Here is a 21,337-nt window from a genome sequence, read left to right on the forward strand (position 1 = left end):
ATAAAACTTTACCTCAATAATTTTTCTCCGACAGCACATGCATGAAGATTTAAAATCTGAGTATTTAGAAGTTGATGATCCCTTTATTTTATGGGAAAATCTAAAGGATAGGTTCGATCACCAGAAACTAGTTTATCTACCTACAGCTGAAAATGATTGGGCTAATTTAAGACTCCAGGATTTTAAGAGTGTCCGGGCATATAGCTCTGCTTTGTTCAAAATAAGTTCTAGGCTTATTATGTGTGATGAGAAAGTTACGGAAAAAAAGAAAAATCGATAAAATACTATCAACTTTTCACCCCAACAATATCAACTTAGCAGAGATGTTCAGGGAGCGCAAATTTACTAAGTTCGGGGATCTTCAATCAACTTTCCTCGTTGCTGAACAGAATCATGAATTGGTGATTAAGAATCATCAATCCCGTCCAACAGGATCTGCCCAATTACCTGAAGTAAATAACATGTCATTCCAGCAGAATGTGCGTGGAAAAGGGTATAGAGGTGGACGGGGCCAAGGTCGGTACCGTGGACGAGGTCGGAGCCACGAGCATTTTCGTCCATATAACAACTCTGGTCACCGGAAGTGGCAATCTGAATCACAGAGTACTAGAAAGGCACCACGAAGAGAAAAAACTGAAAATATTTGCTATAGGTGCGGCATGGATGGGCACTGGACACGTAATTGTCATGCCCCAAATCATCTTGTTAAGCTATACCAATCTTCTCAAAAATCAAAAGAGAAAATGGTAGAAATAAATTTCGCCAACAATAACATAGATGATTTTCCGAGAATCACAACTGGAGGAATAAGAATTAGTGGTACGAATGAACCTGACGAAACTCCCATATGGGAGGCTGAAGATTAGTTTCATATAATTACTATAGTATTGTGTATTGTGTGCTTTATCTTGTTTGAACTATGTAGTGTGTTATGTTCTTATCAAATAAATTATGTTTCTTAATTATATACAGAATGGATTCTGAAGATATATGCATGGCTGATTGTGGTACAACTTATACGATTCTAAAGAACCGAAAATATTTTACCCAAATAACCAAAACTGAAGCTCAAGTCGGAACGATTTCCGGCGTATCTAATATAATTGAAGGTTTTGGAAAAGTTAGTTTTGTCCTACCTAATGGTACCCACATACACATTCCAATTGCATTATATTCTAGTAAGTCTATCAGAAATCTTCTTAGTTTTAAAGATATCTGACTCAACAATTTTCACATCGAAACTACCTCTGAGGCTAATAGAGAATATCTTCTTATTACTTCCTCTAATCCTAGCAACAAGAAAATCTTAGAAAAGTTTCACTCACTTTCCTCGGGATTATATATGATGAAAATTAGAACTATTGAGTCACACAATGTCATTGCTTCCAAACTCATAGATCCAAAATCTTTTACACTTTGGCATGAAAGATTAGGTCATCCTGGCGTCTCTATGATGCGTCGTATTATAGAGAATTCTACTGGTCATCCTTTTAAAGATTTTAAAGTTGTTTCCAACAATGACCTTCCATGTTCAACATGTTCTTTAGGAAAATTGATTACTCGACCATCTCCTATTAAAGTTCAGCTTGAAAGTCCAACTTTTCTAGAAAGGATCTAAGGCGACATATGTGGACCTATACACCCATCATCTGGCCCATTTAGGTACTTCATAATATTAATCGATACCTCAACTAGATGGTCTCATGTTTGTCTTCTCTCAACTCGTAATGATGCTTTTGCAAAATTACTTGCCCAAATAATCAAATTATGAACTCAATTCCCAGATCATTGCATTAAGTCAATTCGTTTAGATAATGCCGGCGAATTCACATCTACAACTTTTGTCGACTATTGCATGTCTGTAGGAATCTCAGTTGAACACCCAGTTTCTTATGTACATACACAAAATGGGTTAGCCGAGTCCTTTATCAAAAGACTCCAACTTATTGCAAGACCGCTGTTGTTGAAAGCAAAATTACCTACATCTATTTGGGGTCACGCGATACTTCATGCTGCCAATATTATTAGGATTAGACCAACTTTCTACAACCAACATTCTCTGCTACAACTGATACTTGGTCAAGTTCCTAATATTTCTCACTTCAAAATTTCCGGAAGTGCTGTATATATACCGATTGCTCCACCACAAAGATCGAAGATGAGAGCTCAAAGAAGAGTAGATATCTACGTTGGTTTTGATTCCACATCTATAATTAGATATCTGGAGCCTCTAACCGGAGACTTATTTACCGCAAGATATGTAGATTGTCATTTTGACGAGTTTATGTTTCCTCCCTTAGGGGGATATAAACATTCAAATAAAATTAATCCTGACATAACATGGAATGCATTAGGATTATATTTTCTAGATCCACGTACCGGTCAATGCAAACTTGAAGTTAAAAAAATTATTCATATGCAAAATATCGCAAACCAAATGCCTGATGCATTTAACGATTCTAGAAATATAACTAAATCTCATATATCTGCAGTAAACACTCCAGCTAAAATAGATATACCAATTCAAAAATCAGATACAAAAGAATTGGTTACAGAATCAAAGCCACGCCTGAAGCGTGGTAGACCGGTCGGTGCAAAAGATGTTGCACCACGAAATTGAAAAATAAAGAGCATTGCCCCTGAAGTGGCACATGCTCCAGAAGAAACAAATATCCCTGAAGTGATATTATCTCCTGAAGAGATACCAGTCCCTGAAGATACAGGATTAAACAATCATGAAATTTCAATAAATTATGTGCATGATATGAAATTTTGGGATCGAAGTAAAGCCATAATCGATGATGTATTTGTGTATTCCGCAGCATTGGATGTAGACATAAATTCTGATCCTGAACCACAAAGTGTGGATGAATGTCGTCGAAGAAAAGACTGGCCAAAATGGAAAGACGCAATCCAAACAGAATTAAATTCATTACGTAAAAGAGAAGTATTTGGACCTGTTGTCCAAACACCAATTCGTGTGAACCCTGTTGGGAATAAATGGGTATTCATAAGAAAACGAAATGAAAAGAATGAAATTATGAAATATAAAATCCGACTTGTAGCACAAGGGTTTTCTCAAAGGTCCGACATTGATTATCAAGAGACATACTCACCAGTGATGGATGAAATTACTTTTCGTTTTATATTAGGTATGTCATCTAAAGAAAAATTGGAAACACGTTTTATGGACGTCGTTACTGCATACCTATATGGTTCACTTGATAGTGAAATTTTTATGAAAATCACGGAAGTGCTAAAAATGGATGAGTTTAAGAAACCTCATCATATATACTCTATTAAACTTCAACGATCATTGTATGGGCTGAAACAATCTGGTCGTATGTGGTATAACAGACTTAGTCGTTATTTACAAAAGAATTTACATGGATAAATCTCATCCATTAACTACTCCAATGGTGGTTAAATCTTTAGAGCCTGATAAAGATCCATTTCGATCACAAGAAGATGATGAAGAGGTTCTTGGTCCTGAAGTCCAATATCTAGGTGCAATTGGTGCACTTATGTATCTTACAAATAATACAAGGCCAAATATTACATTCGCTGTGAATTTATTGGCTAGATTTAGCTCTGCTCCGATGGACAGACATTGGAACGGGATCAAGCATATATTTCGTTATCTTCGTTGAACAATTGATTTTGGGTTATTCTTCCCGAAAAACTCAACATCTCAGTTGATCGGATATGCAGACGCTGAATATTTGTTAGATCCTCACTTTGGAAAATCACAAACTGGATATGTATTTACATATTGCGGTGCAACCATTTCCTGGAAATCCACGAAGCAAACTACAGTGGCAACCTCAATAAATCACTCGGAACTCATTGCAATTCATGAAGCCAGTAGAGAATGTGTTTGGTTGTGGTCTATCATCAAGAATATTCAAGAATCATGTGGATTACCGGACATCACAAGAAGTCCTACTGTCATGTTTGAGGACAACACTGCATGCATTGATCAACTTAAGGAAGGATATATCAAAGGAGACAGGACGAAGCACATTTCACCAAAATTCTTTTACACTCACGAGTTTCAAAAGAATGGAGAAGTTGATATACAACAAATCTGATCATGTGACAACCTTGCAGATTTATTCACGAAATCATTACCGAATTCAACATTTGGTAAATTACGACATAACATTAGAATGCGTCGACCCAAGGATTTATTACAACAAAATTCAGAGAATGATTAGTTTTCAAAGGGGAGATTGTACTCTTTTTCCTTCGCCAAATTTTTTATCCCACCGGGTTTTTCTTTGACAAGGTTTTCACGAGACAATCTATGATTCATACTATCATAACAATTTAAAGGGAAGTGTTGTAAATTGATTGTCATATAGTTAGTCAATATTGCAATCAATATTGCAATAGTTAGGCTATGCATAGATGTGTAGAAATTGTTACCTTACATTGAATACTTGCTCCCTCTGTTATACTATAAATAGACACCGAACAATTCTTTCTATACTCATATTTCCCTCTCCACTTGTTCTCTAATTTAGTAACTCTTTTATAATTACCATTATTACTAGTATATTACTCCCTCCGTCCCGTAGATTTTTATACGTGCACTGTTTGCACGTATTTCAAGCCTTCTATAAAGTATAGTTTCATAATGTTTTTTATAATTTTTTTTTTGAATAAAACTTTAAACATGAAACTTTTATTCAGAAAAAAAAGTTTTAAAAAAATATTGCGGAGTTATACTTTAAAGGAGCATTGAAAAACGTGTCGAAAATTAATGTATAGAATTTAATGGGACAGAGGGACGACAGATTAAACAGCTTTGGACATGTTTTTTTGAAAATAATTTTTTTGATACCATTATATTTTTAGGCTTGTGTCATTGCATACGTATCCAATTAACAATGTGATCTATGTAGTTCCTCAAAAGCGGGGGATTAGTTTAGTAAAACTAGGTTGCAGTTGTTATAACAAACAAACCACCAATAATATATAGTACAATGTTTGTATGAATTTCTGAAAGATTTTTTGGGTTTGCTTGTGAATGCAGGCTTGGCTGATACTTCATACATTTCTTTAAGAAAAGCATTCAAATGTCGAGGATTTTGTGCTAGCTCTATGAAATGTTAGGAGTACAAAAATTAGTTTTAAAAATAATTATAAATATTACTCCCTCCGTCCCTCCCAAATGTTTATATTTGGGTTGAGCGCGGAATTTAAGAAAAATAATAAAGTAGTGGAGAAAAGTTGAAAAAATGAGTAAAGTAGTGGGATCGATTAATATTATATGTATAAAGTGGATATAGTGGAGATAAATAGTGGATGTAGTTATTTTAAAAATTATAAAAAATTTTATTATTTTTGGAAAATTTTGAAATGTAAACAATTGGAAGGACGTCCAAAAAAGGAAAGTGTAAACAAATGGGAGAGAGAGGAGTATATATTAAATATTTATTGGTTAAATTTAGATAAATTCTTGCATTCACAATAATAATATTACTTAGATTATTTTATAATGGTATATGCTCATATCATATCATATCATTTTATAAAAAAATTATAACTATTTTTGTGTCAATATCATTACTCTTTTGTCAATTAATACTACTCAATTAGCCTGAATTCGTCCGATTATCACCGATATGATATGGTTTATATCTACTCGAATTGATTGTTTTTGGTTGTTCGTATGACTTTTTTATTATTAAATTAATTCCACCACAAAAAATATTGAACTTAACAAAAAAAAGCTTTTATTCGGATAGTAAATAATATGTACTTTATTAAATAAAGGAAAATGTACTTACCATAAAATATAAAAATACATAAAATTAGATGGAAAAAGGGGAATAAAATAAATGTTGAAACATACGTACAGCAACATGAATGGACAGCCAGCTGCCACTTGCTAGCATCTCTGTCAAAAAGGCGTTTCTTTTAATTATTTTCATCACAAAAAAAGAAACAAACAGAAAGATGAATGAACAGTAACGACCCATTTGATTTCCTGTAATAAAATCTCTCCAAGAATATTGAAAATCTAGAGAGAGAGAGAGTTTTGAAACACCCAACTCAATTTCTTTAGAGAGAGAGTTATAATCCCGATCTTATCGGACACAATATAGTACTGCTGTCTGTCTGTATATAGATACAAGAAAATAGTAGTAGTGGTTTTGTGAGATGGGTAGTGTTCCTGCTTGGAGAAAAGCTTATGGTGCTCTTAAAGATCAGACTAAAGTTGGATTAGCCCAGCTCAATAGTGATTTTAAGGTCTCTCTCTCTCTCTCTCCCTCCCTCTCCCTCTCTCTCTCTGAATCTCTCACTCTTTCTGTCATCTCTCCCTCTTTCTTTCTTTCTCTCTCTCTCTCTCCCTCTTTCTCTCTCTCTCTCTGTGTGTTTAATTTTGATATGATTTGATTTATAGTGTATGTTTGTGATTATATGTTGTTAGGATGTGGATGTTGCAATTGTGAAAGCTACAAATCATGTTGAGTGCCCACCTAAAGAAAGGCATCTTAGAAGTTAGTCAGATCTTTTTCTCCGATTCATTTAAATTTTTTATATTTAAATGTATGGTTCTTGATTTTGTAAAAGATGGGATTTTTATGTATGTTTTTGCAGAAATTTTGATCTCGACTTCAGCGATTAGGCCTCGAGCTGATGTTTCCTATTGCTTACATGCTCTTGCTAGACGATTAGCCAAGACCCATAATTGGACTGTATGTCTTCTTCTGCTTCTGTTGTGTAAAGTTGAAATCTTTCGTGTGTTGATATTAGGGAGACTTGTTTGAATTCTGGGTCTAGTAGAGTATGGGTTCAGGATAAATATGTTGGTGATCTGAGAGGATTGTGCACTCGATTCATTTTTCCTGTTGGTGTATGTGTTTGTATGAATTTCTCTAGAATGTGCAGATGATAGAACTAGCACTTTAAGTAAGCGGCTTATCTTTTGTTTCTGCCTGTGTGTGTAATGTGTTACTGTGAGTGGTGGCATATCAGGAGGCACCAATACGAGTTTACAAAGTCAGGGAGAATGAGTATACAAAGTTGTGGGCGGAGATCCGACTGCACATTTTATCACAAATGCAAAGATCATGCGTTTTTTTTATGTTGGAATCATTTGTGTAAAGAGCAAGGGGAAGTGTATATTTTTTAAAAAAAATCTGACTTTTGACCGGCTTTGACATGATTTCTTGGGAACACTAGTTAACTATTTTTTGACTATATGGGCACTCATACGATATATAGAGAAGTGCTAGAAACTGGGGGAGGTGGGGGGGACTCACATAAACTTATTATCAAGTGTTCGAAACTGTGAGTATGCATTGTCGAGCTTTATTTTCTGTTATCCGCTTGCTTGCTTGCCTTCCAACACCTTAAGGCTTCTGGAGAGTTGGTTTCTTAATAGCACTAGGTTTTTAGTAAATGGAAAGTCATGAACTCATATTTCTTCTTCCTCAATTTTAAAATGTATGAGAATTGACAATTTATTTAAGTCTGAACAAACACCAATGCCAAATAGGCTTTAATGTTGATTATATATTAGTACAAGAATTAGGATATTGAAACTTGGATGTGATAGATGCTGTACTTTACCGGTCTTACTTGGCATTTACCAGAAATTTATTCCCTCTCTGTGTCGTGTTTTACAGGTGGCACTAAAAACACTTATAGTTATTCATAGGGCATTGAGGGAAGGAGATCCCACTTTTAGGGAAGAACTGCTGAACTTTCAGCAGAGAGGACACATCCTCCAATTATCTAATTTTAAAGATGATTCCAGTCCAGTTGGTTAGTACTCTGATTTTAAATCCTGACATATCATCAGTTGCAAAGCTCTATTTTTCTTATGAACTTGATAATCACCTTCACTTGTAATAAATTATTCTTAGATGTGTTGACATTCACCTTTTTTATATGGTTTTTTCTTTTGCAAATTTCTTTTTTAGCTTGGGATTGTTCTGCCTGGGTGCGTACATATGGACATTTTTTGGAAGAACGACTTGAATGCTTTAGGATTCTGAAGTATGATATAGAGGCAGAACGTCTTCCTAAATCTGTCCAAGGGCAAGAAAAGGTATACAGGAATTTATCATCACTATTTATTACTCCCTCCGTCCCATTTTTCTTGTCCATAAATCTAAATCCACAATATATTCAATCATATCAAATATAATGATAATTGCCATAATAGAACTAGTAAAAACAATTTTTTTTCCTTTTATTTACATCTGTTTTACCTTTTATTCAACTTTTATTTACCATATTTATCAAATTGGACAACTATTTCGGGACGGAAAAATGGTAATACTGGACAATAAAATCAAATTTGAAGGAACTCTTAACTTATAATTTGTGTGAACACTTAACATAGAAAAATGAAATCAAATTTTTTAATTTGTTGCATGGAGTGAGATCCCTCATATTTGAAGGAACTCTTAACTTATAAGGATAGAATATATTTGCAGATATGCATATAATTTATATATCGTATCCTCTTTACAGGGGTACAGTAGAACTAGGGAGTTAGATAGTGAACAATTGTTGGAACAGTTGCCCGCTTTACAGCAATTGCTATATCGACTCATCGGATGTCGGGTACTTTCTTGGTTTTCTTGTTTTCTTTAACTTCACTGCATATACTTTCTAAATACCAGAATACTTTCTATGCTTATCTAGATTCCTAAACTTGTGTTTTTGTAAAAATGAATAAACTTTGTTATGTCGTCATTCTGCAGCCTGAAGGAGCAGCTGTACACAACTACGTAATACAGTATGCACTGGCTCTGGTTCGTAAATAGCACTAATTTTATGCAACATATCTTGAAGTTTTAACTATGATTCTCCGTTTGTAATATGAGCTGTGTGTGAAGTTCGGATCTAGTAAATGTGATAGGTCTTTCAAATTCTGGTTCCAGAAATTAGAAGTACACGAGGAGATAATAAACTTAAAGCCATCGATACTGTGTGTTAAATGACTTTAACATAATTAAGCTTGAAGCCAATGTATCTAACGTGTGTTGTGGTGATTTCAGGTACTCAAAGAGAGCTTTAAGATATATTGTTCTATAAACGATGGAATAATTAATCTCATAGATAAGGTGCAATATTTAACTATTTCTGAAACATAATATACTGTGTAAATGACATTTTCGATCATGTCTTTTTTTTTTCTGTGCTATAAAATCCCAATTTTTTCAGTTTTTTGAAATGGCAAGACATGAAGCTATAAAGGCATTAGATATATATAAGAGAGCTGGTCAGCAGGTAATACTATATTATATTGTGAAATTCACCAATCTCCTTCACTCTTATTATTACTTTTTACTGAACTAGATGCGATTATATTCACCTAAATGTGCGCAGGCATCTAGGCTGTCTGAATTTTACGAAGTTTGTAAAGGTCTGGAGCTTGCTAGAAATTTCCAGTTTCCTGTACTGAGAGAGGTAAATACAAAACTTTGTTGAACATATATATGAGCTTTACCAGAAATCATATCTATCTATCTGTCTAAATGAAAAAGGATAATGCTTTAATATTTTCATTCAATGCTATTGTTGGATTATACGCGATACTATTTTGACACTTACTTTTGGCTTTTTCAGCCCCCACAGTCTTTTCTTGTGACCATGGAAGAGTATATTAGAGAAGCACCTAGAATGGTCACTGTTCCAGCAATGCCTGTGGTGAGTCTGTCAATTTGAGCAGCAGCAGCAGTAGCGGAAATGCACAAAAGTTTGCTTATTGTAACCTTTTATTATATTAACATATACTTATATAAGCTCATAATAGATGACTGCTGCTTAACCAGGAATTTCCGGAGAGGCTTCAGTTGACATATAAACCAGAAGGGGATGTTGCTTCACCTTCTGAAGAGACACCTTCACCCAGTAATGAATCTAAGCCCGCGGGTCTGGATATCGTGGCGGTTTCGTCTGTTGAAGATTCTGCCCCAGCTACTGTACCCCCTCTTGCAAATAACTTCGATTCTGAAGATCTATTGGTAAGCAATTACCCTTTCTTCGCATTATTTTTCGACCTCAGTAACATGTTCTCACATTGTCTAGCTTTTTGCCCTTGCTTATCTCAATTTCCTCTTCACTTTTTCCTTTGTGTTAGGGATTTAATGCTACAAACACCACACCTGTTGCATCAGCAATAGAGGAAAGCAATGCATTGGCGCTGGCTATAGTTCCATCGGGTAATTTAACAATATTTTTCCTGCTCGTTAATGTGTATTCTGGTATCTCTTCTTTCAGTTGCAAGGACTTTAATTGTGAGAAGTGTTGGTTTTTAAGGTTTATAAAGAAACAAATAGAGACATGGTAGGAGAAAATATGAGAATGAGGATGCAATATATTGATTTATGTTTGATAGGTCTTATCGCATAAGGATCAAGTCCTTTTTATAGGCTTTACAGAATAAAAACTGAAATTGATTGTCCTAACTATCAGAAATAATCAATTGCTTACGTTTATTCTTAGACTGATTGTTGCCACTAAATTAGCCTTCAATAAATATTGAAGCATAGTTTCAGCAAAATATCTGACATTTGGTACACGCAAACACAGGCACCACAACTGCTCCTCTGCAGGCTAGAGATTTTGATCCTACTGGATGGGAGCTTGCATTGGTTAACACTCCTGGAACCGACATTTCCTCAGTTCAGGACAGGCAACTGGTACGTCCTGTATTCATTTTGTTTTTTTACTCATTATCACATGAATGGCAGTCAATGTTGTGAGATTTAGTACTTATAGTGTTGTTACTCTGTGGGTTATTATCAACGACTACAAAGAAAAGTCTAGATCAATTGTCAGTAATATTTTTCCTAGTTACTTTTTTTCTTTAAAAGAAATAGTTTTGTGGATTGCAATATGCCTTACTCTGATCACATCCAAAATTTTAGTCAACCGGTTTTTCTATTGAATTGTACCAGGCTGGTGGATTGGATTCTCTCACTCTGAATAGCTTGTACGACGAAGGAGCTTACAGGGCCTCTCAGCAACCAGTATATGGGTCGCCAGCCCCCAACCCATTTGAATCATCGGACCCGTTTGCAATATCAAACAATACAGCTGCTGCTCCAGTTCAAATGTCAGCAGCTCCCCACTATCAAGCCAATCCATTTGGCCCTTACCAACAACCCGTATACTCACAGCCTCAACAGCAACCAGATTTGATGATGGGTCAACAAAATCCCTTTCTAGATGCAGGATTTGGAGCATTCCCCATCAATAATGGCGCACACCAACCAACAAGTAATCCGTTTGGTAGCACAGGCCTACTGTAATGATGTTCTGATGGTATGTGAAGGTGTGCTAAAGAGTTTTTTGAGGTTGCTGGTTATAATAGTATTCCACAATATATGTTTTTTTGTTAGTTCGAGCGGATTTGTAGCATTTCCCGACTAATGGGATTACTTGCTGATAATTTCTCTGTAATCATTTTTAACAATCATTCTTTATTGAACTCTGGCGACGTGAATAAGAAATTCTTGATATTTAATGGTGCCTCGGTTCTGCATGAATTTTAATAGATGGTCATGAAATATTATGTTAGTGGCCATAATGATTAATAGGCCTTGGTTTCTTATGTTTGGGCAGTTGATTTTATAAAATTAAAGTTTTAGCTGGAGAAACATTTTCAGATGTTAGGGTTTGTATTTAATCATGTAAACATCTGGATTCAGGGTACTTATATAGCTGGGGTATGATTTGCGTACAACAAAATGAACTTCTTTTAGGTTTACAGAAACAATCTCTCCATTTTTGTGTAACACACTGTCCTCCCTTATTTTTACGGAAACAGTCTGTTTCCACTTAAAAAAAAATGTAAGTTAAACCTCTTTAAAGTAATAAGGCCGGGATCAAGAAAAAATATTAATTTAGCGAGTTTATTATTTTACCGGAAATAAAAATAAATTGTGTCCATTATGTTGGGACAGGGGAAAATTATTATTTTTACGAGATTATTACTTTATCGATTATTATTTTATCGAGTTTAACCGTATATTTTTATCTTCAAGGACTTTGTTGTATTTTTTCTTATACTTTAAATGCATTTCATTCCTAAGAAATTTTCACTTTACTCTGGCATCTCATCAAACTTTTTCATAGGTAGATGGGAAAGAATGTGTCATCTTTAGCTATCAAAGTTGCTCAATCATAGGGAATTATTCTAAATAACTGGCAACTTTGTGGCTAATCATGGTACACATGAAGTCCACAAGGACCACAGCGCTTACAATAGCAAAAGCTCATCGATCTTAGATGCAAACCCATATGGTAAAGACCGATAGTAATACAGGGACTTCATATCCCCTTCCCGTAAGTCGAATGTAAGTCGAAAATAACTCATGTTCGGTTTTCATATTCCCTTCCGGTAAGTCGAACGTAAGTCGAAAATAAGATAAATTTAAAACTTAATATTTTCATGTAAGAATGCACAAATTAATTACTTGATAATCAGAGAAGGGGAAATTTTCATGGACATGTATGATGAGGTCCAGCATCTAGCATTCCACATGGGGTCCTCAAACCTCACCTTACTTTGTGTGTGGACCTTCTAGTCAATATGTTGTTTTAGTGAGGTCCTCCTTTTTGATGCTCTAAGAAGAAAATTAGTGTGGAGAGGGGGTGAGGATTGAATGATCAAAAAGGGGTTTGGATCCAAAGATGACCCTCATCACCACTTTAATGTCACTAGTTTAATCCAGAAAAAAGATTCTGGGGATCTGCTTAACATCCAACAGCAATTCAACCCTCAGTTCTTAAAATTTTTGATGACCCGCGTTCCAGTACTACTCTAACCCAAACACGCTTGACTCGGAAATAAGGGGTCCGGACGTCCGGTGCATTAGTACTGGTATGATTGCTCGAGCATGATTACCTGTAATATGAACAGTGTTAGTGCTGGTAGATCTTACTAAAAAATGATTAATGACCCTTTAAATTAGGGTAGAAAATCACAAAGATTGGAATGATTCGCACTAATCTCTAACTCACTTATTAAGACTCAGTTAAGTTCAATCATTTTCTGAAGTGTCAAGTTTTATTTGGCTGTCCCTCCTTAAAGCTGCAGACATTTCTCAAAGTAGTCGAAAGAATTATCTTTGCTATAACCTAAATCTTCTCCCATAATAAAATAGTATCTTTCTCCATAACTCTCATTTCAATTGCCAATATTGGTTATTTACTCAGTTTTTTTATCTTCTCATTTTTCATAGAGACACTAAAACCATTTATTCACACATGGATGCTAACAAGTTTTCTATTATGTTGCATAGAAACTCAATAAAAATCAAGCATGCTCTTGTGTTTGCAGGTCTTGAATGGACTCTTATAATTCTCCTCCTCCTACATGCTCTCTTTGAATATATGATTGTCAAGTTTGCCAACTACTTTGGCCTAAAGCCACCCTGTCTGTGGTGTTCTCGTATTGATCACGTGATGGAACCGAAACAATGCAGTAATATACATAGAGATCATCTCTGTAAAGCCCACGGTGAAGAGGTTTCGAAATTGGTTTACTGCTCAACTCATCAGAAGTTGGCTGATTATCATAGTATGTGTGAGGACTGCTCCTCCTCAAGGCGGGATCTTTCATTTAAGATCAACTTCATTCAAGCAACTCGAATTAATCATAATGATGAGGATATGGTTATTGAGAATGGTTTGGAGGGGCAAGAGTGTTCTTGTTGTGGTGTGATCTTGGAGAGGCAAATTTACTCTCCTTACGTTTTAATCAATCCTTCGAACTGGGATCATTTTAAGTATGAAATACATAAGGAAAATTTGATCACAGAGGAAGGTGAAAATGATGATTATGGCACGAAAGATGATAAAGCAGATCATTCTGGAAGAGATTTCATAATTGAACATTTTAATGGCGATCATGGATTTAAAAGCAAGAGCGAGAAGCAGATGTTATCTAGTTCAGATGGAGTTTTGCAAGAAAATATTGAATTGAATGAAGAGATATTTGGCAATACGATGACAGATCCGAGTTGTGATGAAAATGTGAATCAACATTGTTGCGAACAAGATGCATCTTTTGAAATTCCACAGCAGCATTTGGAATTCTTCATTGATTGCACTGGCCAGCAACTGGTTCCAGTTGAATCGATTGGTTCAACAACAAAGGAAAATGAAATTCGGTACATGGTTGAAGAAAATGAGAAGAGTTTTGATCATCCTGAGGCCCGTTTGGGATTTAAATATGATATTGCAACTCAAGTTGTTTCTGGTCCAAGAAATATTGAGGAGACCAAGTCAATAATTTTTGAATTCATGGAAGCACAAGAAGCTGAAAATGATTTACATTTACTTGTCCCTGCTAAAGATTGTGATTCAGTACATGAACAAGTCACTCATATTAATGTTCAAGACACTGCACCATACTTTCTTTCAGGTAATTTAAACTTCATATTCTTTGTTTAGAAAAAGCTTTCCCATCTAACTGTGCTGCACCAGATTTTAAGTTGCATTAATCCTGCAAAATGTGCAGTTTCTGAAGAAGTATCGAAATTGCAAATTTTTACGCCTGAAAAGGAAGCCTCAACACGTAAAGAAACTGCATTGGTAGATATGGAAGAACGAGGGCAAGATGCCTCAATTGGTAAGTATTCTTGAATTAAGCTATAAATCCCATTCTGTTTTGCTCCCTTCCCAATTATCAAAATTTACATAACATGCTGTACCATGAACAGCTATGGAAGACGTATCTCCATTTATAATGAGTGACACTGATACAGAGGTCTCAATAGGAACAGAGATTCCTGATCTAAATTCAATCGAAGACAATAACTGTTTCCAAGAAGAAGCATCTGCAAATTGTACAGATTTTCATGCGCATTATGAACATGGTAACATTAGCATCCACAGTGCATTATATTATTTTTCTATTTTTGCTGCGACACTGATAAATTTGTGTTTTTCAATCTGGATATTAGGTTCCGAAACAGACTCCCAAGAAACAGTTGATCTGAGTACCTTTATGATTGAGTTGAATGATCACAAGATAAGCAGTCAATCATCAGTATATTTTGAGATTAATGGAAGTGAGGATGATAATTTGTGTGAACATCGACGTAGTTCATCAGAAGGCCATAAACATGCACAGAAAACATTACTATTCCATGAGAGAAAAGACTCTGGGTCTGAAAGATTTATGGAAGGGAGTGTTTTAAGTGAGTTTGATGATGAAGTAATGACTGTTGAATGCCTGAACTCCACATTGAGAGCCGAAAGGAAGGCTTTAGATGTTGCATATGCCGAACTAGAAGAGGAAAGAAATGCTTCAGCAGTAGCTGCCAACCAAACTATGGCTATGATTAATAGACTGCAAGAGGAGAAGGCAGCTATGCAGATGGAGGCATTACATTATCAAAGAATGATGGAGGAAAAGTCAGAATATGATGAAGAAGCAATGCAGATCATGAATGATCTCATTGTAAAGATGGATCGAGAAAGGCTAGGGTTTGAGGAAGAATTGGAGATATGCAGGAAAAAGTTACTTGTTTATGAGGCAAAAGAGAATTTGGGTATATCGCTAAGAAGCAAGGATGAAAGTGCAATTGTTGGATTTTCTTCTTTCTTGTGTAGCAATGAAGAGGACAGTGATGAGATAACCATTGACTTGAACAAGGAAGAAAATGGATCTTATAATCAGCGAGGAAATGAAAACCTCAATACCCCAGTGAATGATGTTCTAAATTTCCATGATCGATTTGGAAACATTGATGAAGAAAGATGGCCTATAGTTCCTTTTCTATTTGATGCAAATATAGGCGAGATTGAAAATGAGGAGTCCAGCGTGCATTATAATGGTTTTGATGCAGCTATCACTAGATTCAAGCTAAAAGACAGGAGAATAGTAATTGAGAAAGAAGTGGATCAACTCTACGGCATGATGAACACTCTCAAATCAGAAATAGTTCCTACTTCCTAAAGCAGTAGAAACTCATTGAAGAAAGGTAATGAAGGGATAGATCTTCTCCAGAAAATTAACATCATCTACACCATTTGAGGATGATCTGTACCATTCACGCTCTTTCTCTGATACCGTATTAAATTACTAACTCTCCCAAAATCACAAGGTACTAGGAAGAAGAATATGTAGATCATCTTTATGTTAATAGCATTACAATGATAGTACCTTTTTACAACATTTTCAAGCTATCATTTTCATGAAAATAATCAATAACATTCTTTGCAAATGCTTTGCAGTCGCTGAAACGTGTATGATATTCTGTTCTTCATTTTCATTTCTACAATGATTTTACTTACATTTTTCTAGCTTTTTAGCACAAATTTGTTCGTTTATTCATATCATGTAGAAGTTGATTCAGAAGCTTTCTCGAGAAAGTGGAACCTGAAGAAAATATTTCTTGTTGTTATATGGACAGCAGAATGAGGCATGTATGTGGGGGATCCTGTTAAAATATAGTCTTAAAGGCTTGTATATGTCCCTTGTCAAAGGAAAACTGGTGATAGCAAATGTATGTGCATGTAGGCTAATGGACCATATGATGAAACCACACTTTGTCTTTGCATAATGATTCATGAGAAAAAGTCCTGGTAATACAAGTTTAAAAGAACACACAACAATATTCCTCTGGTGACCGCTAGGCACAGGCAGTGCCTTTGCATAATGATTCAGGAGAAAAAGTCCTGGTTTGCAAAGCTGTAGAGACATGGACATCTCTGAAAAGAGTGTTGAATGTATACAAAGTTCCAAAATGGTAAAATTAATTATCTATACAAAAGTTATGCACAAAAATAATTAGCATGGCTTTGACAAAATATTCTGAAAATAATTAATAATAGTCCATGTCTCTGTTTCTATTCTCGTTCGCTCTTTGCTAAGAACTGATACACATTTGACATTTGTAAAGCATGTAAGTCTAATTATTCAAAAAATATAAATTTTATATTAAAAAATGTTTAATACTTCAGGAACTGTTTGGAATCAATTTTTTGGATAAATTGTTAAAAGTAATGTCCTTCATCTCCCCCATCAAAGTTTATAAATACTTCAGAAAAAATTAAAATTGGACATCATATAAATACTGGAAGCCAGAAGCCAAAAAACTGTTTGTTTAGTTAGAAAAAAAAAAATTGAAGTGTTTTATCCTCCAACAACCCATGTACTAGTCAGCTCAAGTCTAAGTCAACTTACATGACAGGCTCCATTCTTCATTTCTATGGAACTTCCAGCTTAAACCATTCTTATGATCATTAAAGTTGAAAAAGAAGAAAAAAAACTCAAACCTTTTTAACAAAAATCCCATTTAAACAAATCAACAATCTCCATGAAAGCACAAGAACACTCCAAGCATGAACAACAAATCACCAAAAAATATTCTGCAGGCTTTCACTAAACATTTCAGATTTCACAACAAGAAAGGTACTGCAAATGTATGTTTACATATGTAGATTGTATTTGTCTAGATATGTTTAATTATATTTATGCCAAGGACTTATGGCTACCATGTTTTTATTATTTTTATTATTATTTTTATTATTATTTTTATTATTATTATTTTATTTTATTTTTTTATTATTATTGTGTTTTATTATTAGATGAACAAGGTGATGAAATGGAAAAGATTGCTGCCCAAGAGCAAAAGGTGTTTGCTTTTGAAACTTTAGTTTCTGCTACTAAAGATTTTCACCCTGATAACAAGCTTGGTCAAGGAGGGTTTGGCCCTGTTTTCAAGGTGATCTTTTTTGTCTTTTAAAGCTCCAATTGTATCTAAAATGAGACAATTCTGCGAAAAAAAATTAAAAATGTGTTCTGCAATATTGGATACTAAAATAAGATCATATTGAGAACTTGTGAGAACCACTGGTTCTGCAAATTTGTTAACAAAGTTTTGGTATAATTTCTATGAATATTTCGCATCAAAATGTTACAGAATGCAATAGAATTGGTGGTTCTCATGCTAAGGTGGTTCTTGCTGAATCTGATTTTTAGGGCTTTTAATATAAATAGAAATTATTTATGAAAATGTGATTATGTAATTTATAGGGGAAGTTGAATGATGGGAGAATTGTTGCTGTTAAAAAACTTTCTCAAAATTCCGTTCAAGGAAAGAAAGAGTTCATGAATGAGGCGAAGTTGCTATCTCGTGTGCAGCATAGGAATGTTGTTAATTTGTTGGGATATTGTTCACACGAAGAAGAGAAGCTGCTTGTGTACGAGTATGTAGCCAATGAGAGTCTCGACAAGTTTCTTTTCAGTAAGTTCTTTACTTCTCTGTAATGTAAAGTCTTCTTGTTTAGTTTCAAGTACTGAATGATTATACCTAAATTAGAGATCTTATCTTGATTCTAGAATTTATATATTTTGGCGAGTTCTGTATTTCATAGCTTTCCCTAGGAAACCTAAGTTTGGTCAGCGTCTCAAAAGTAAAAGGTCTAGTTAGGCCCTTCCTCCCAAGTCCTGGATTTTTTCATCAAATACACAGGTTGACAGGGTAGCTAAGAAATGTTTTGGTCAGTAATTCACCTGAGTCGAGTATTTTCTTTTTTCATAATTTGATCTGTTTTAGGTCGGTTAAGTTCACTACATCCATTCCCTGGAGAAACTAGTCGAAGTTATCTTATACTTATCCATATAAGTTCTACAAGACAGACAAAGCTTATGTATCTACTAGCCTTCTACTGGATATATCTTTGTTTTTCTTGTGATTATTCCTATTTTTTTTATATCTCTAACAAAAACGAGGTCATTCAGATCTATGTGATTGAATTATGAATAGAATAGGACAACTTCATGTTGAAAAAAGTTTTAATGATTATGCTAGCTCTTCTTTAAATTCTTAGTGTCCTACACTTCCTAAGATGACTTCTCGTTTTGTTTCCTCTTAGTTTATATAACCTTTCAAGCTGCAGATATAATTAAGATCAGATTCTGCTCACTCATGTGTTTCAATATTCCTTAAAGTTACAGGATAGACATTCTCCTCTCAGTTCTGTTTATTGGTACCTAAACAGTTGTTTCTTCAACAAAACTGCAATATAGAAGGGTGAAATCTTGACAAATGACTCTTATTATCATACAGTCCAAGTGATCTGTTCAAATTTGGTAGTAGTACTCTTTACAATTTGATAGAATAATGGTGAAATAATTTACAAGTGTAGAACTGGAGAAGTAGTTTAATCCCATCAGAACGATTCTATTTGATTTAGTTATGGTGTCAATTTATTGATGTGGTAGTGTTAAACTAGATTCTGGGAAACGAGGAACTCTTGATTGGAAGAGGCGGTATGACATAATATCAGGTGTTGCTCGAGGTTTGCTTTATCTTCATCAAGATTCACACATCTGCATCATACACCGGGACATAAAGGCAAGCAATATTTTACTAGATGACAAGTGGATACCCAAGATTGCTGATTTTGGAATGGCAAGACTCTATCCTGAGGACCAAACACATGTTAACACCCGTGTAGCTGGTACCAAGTATGTTCCCATCAACTTGCTCTCTTTGTTCATTTTGATATCGTTTTATGATAAACATGAATTGGTTGTTGAGTGGCACTTCTGATTTAAAACAGTGGGTATATGGCTCCGGAATATGTTATGCATGGGAAATTATCGGTCAAGGCAGATGTTTTTAGCTTCGGTGTTTTGATTCTGGAGCTTATTAGCGGTCAAAAGAATTCCACTTTTAGCCAAGATTCAAGTTCTCAAAATTTGTTAGATTGGGTAAGACTTCATCTAGCTGTGTTGAATGCCATAAGATTTTATTGCATTTAGTTATCGATCACTATCTGCTAGTTGCAAATTTATAGGACCCTTGCAAACGAAAAGATTCCATTACCACTTGGCAGTATTATCAGGGGAAGAGGAGGTGGATTTGAACCCTGTTCAATTTTAATAGGACCATATTAATTTCTCTATTTCTGTGAAACTTCCCACCTAAATGAATGTTAGGCACATAATAGTTTCATTGTTTGTAGTCCCTCCCTGAATGTGGATACCACCTTGAGACTATCATAACAACGATTGGCCATGTTATATAGGCAAACTCCCAGTTATGTCAGACTATCCATCATTTCTACTTGAAATTTCTTCCGCGATGATTGTAGCTGATAGTAACTCGGCCTGCTGGTTGCTAGACCTAAGCCATATGCATGTCCAAGCACTTAACTCACATTTTAGCATTAATGTCATTGCTGCAGGCTTACCATCTTTACAAGAAAAATAAAAGCCTAGAGATTGCAGATCCCGTTTTAGCGTCTTCAGCGGATCCTGATCAGGTAGCAATGTGCATACAAATTGGATTATTATGCATCCAAGCTGATCCATATTTACGCCCCACCATGCACAAAGTTATTCTAATGCTGTCAAAGAAGCATGGAGCACTTGAAGAACCAACCAGACCTGGATACCCTGGTTCAAGGTATCGGAGATCTCGCAGGCCTAATGCTTCATCTTCTACTCCTGGAATCAGTAGTGAAGGATCTCAATCTTATTCAACCACAAATAGCAATAGTGCTACTGCAACTGCAACTGCAACTGCAACTGCAACTGCAACTGCAGGGCCAAGTGGCAGCACCTCAGTAACTGCAAATGTAGGGACACGTGGCAGCACCTCAGCAACTGCAAATGTAGGGGCAAGTGGCAGCACCTCAGCAACAATTAGATCAGATTCTCGCGGTAAAAAACCCATGGAAAGTTAGAATAGTCAGTAGTAAAAGTTCTCTTTTCTTTTGTGTACATTAGTGTATTATAGCATAGAAAGAGTTTTAAGCAATCCTGAGGCTTGAGCAGGGACTATATATTGAATTAAAATAGGAAATTGTTGGAAGATCATTCAAATGAGAAACTAGATTTATTTTAGATTAATTTTTTAAGCATTTTTTATAAGCTTGCACGACGCATTAATAATGAAATTACATGCGATTGTCGACACTTTTGTTCAAGCATGTGTTATGTTTGAGATTATACATAATTGTCAAAATTATTTTTAGTACCACGTGCTCCGCGTGTTTTATTAGAAAATAGGCACGGTAAGTATTCACGAATACGCTCTATCTTATTATTATTGTTTGTATTTTCGCAGATTGTTTTACATTGTAATTACTTTCCTAATTTTTCTAAAATTAGTTTTTTATTTGACTGAAATTTAAATTGTGCACAATTTTTTTTTTAGTAAAAGTACATAAAATCCGCGAGACACTCTCTGGCGGGTAATATGCCCACCTTAAGCGGGTCTAAAATTCATGTGCGGTTTAGAAAAATACCTACAATAATCCTCTCCCATAATAATATATTTACTAAAAAAAAAATTAAATTCTAAAAAAAAAAATATTCCTAAATCTCACCGATATATTC

At 34.9% G+C, this 21,337-nt stretch overlaps 4 protein-coding genes across 5 annotated transcripts; all 4 read left to right on the forward strand.

Annotated features, from left to right (window-relative positions):
* Positions 1–323: 323 nt before the first annotated feature.
* Positions 324–866, forward strand: LOC141680579 (uncharacterized). The gene has a single exon (XM_074486766.1). It carries the CDS (start codon positions 324–326, stop codon positions 864–866), a length of 543 nt encoding a protein of 180 aa, XP_074342867.1.
* Positions 867–5,902: 5,036 nt separating this feature from the next.
* Positions 5,903–11,497, forward strand: LOC141677497 (putative clathrin assembly protein At2g01600). The gene is made up of 15 exons (XM_074483464.1): positions 5,903–6,258; positions 6,440–6,509; positions 6,610–6,707; positions 7,641–7,779; positions 7,938–8,065; positions 8,494–8,586; positions 8,727–8,777; positions 9,024–9,089; positions 9,190–9,255; positions 9,355–9,435; positions 9,595–9,675; positions 9,801–9,992; positions 10,109–10,190; positions 10,561–10,670; positions 10,929–11,497. The coding sequence occupies exons 1-15, from the start codon at positions 6,169–6,171 to the stop codon at positions 11,280–11,282; spliced, it is 1,701 nt and encodes a 566-aa protein (XP_074339565.1). The 5' UTR covers positions 5,903–6,168; the 3' UTR covers positions 11,283–11,497.
* Positions 11,498–12,859: 1,362 nt separating this feature from the next.
* Positions 12,860–16,220, forward strand: LOC141676823 (myosin-binding protein 2-like). The gene is made up of 4 exons (XM_074482546.1): positions 12,860–14,401; positions 14,498–14,608; positions 14,700–14,855; positions 14,943–16,220. The coding sequence occupies exons 1-4, from the start codon at positions 13,243–13,245 to the stop codon at positions 15,938–15,940; spliced, it is 2,424 nt and encodes an 807-aa protein (XP_074338647.1). The 5' UTR covers positions 12,860–13,242; the 3' UTR covers positions 15,941–16,220.
* An 842-nt stretch (positions 16,221–17,062) lies between these two features.
* LOC141676636 (cysteine-rich receptor-like protein kinase 43) lies at positions 17,063–20,897 on the forward strand. 2 transcript variants are annotated; one of them, XM_074482329.1, is made up of 6 exons: positions 17,063–17,409; positions 17,575–17,711; positions 18,023–18,233; positions 19,225–19,459; positions 19,555–19,705; positions 20,182–20,897. In XM_074482329.1, the coding sequence occupies exons 2-6, from the start codon at positions 17,592–17,594 to the stop codon at positions 20,680–20,682; spliced, it is 1,218 nt and encodes a 405-aa protein (XP_074338430.1). In that variant the 5' UTR covers positions 17,063–17,409; positions 17,575–17,591; the 3' UTR covers positions 20,683–20,897. The 2 variants fall into 2 exon arrangements, with proteins under 2 accessions (XP_074338430.1, XP_074338428.1); XM_074482327.1 differs by having other exon boundaries at positions 17,063–17,398; positions 20,182–20,895.
* Positions 20,898–21,337: the final 440 nt, after the last annotated feature.

The sequence above is a fragment of the Apium graveolens genome, chromosome 8, assembly GCF_009905375.1.
Source record: "Apium graveolens cultivar Ventura chromosome 8, ASM990537v1, whole genome shotgun sequence".
NCBI classification, from domain to species: Eukaryota; Viridiplantae; Streptophyta; class Magnoliopsida; order Apiales; family Apiaceae; genus Apium; species Apium graveolens.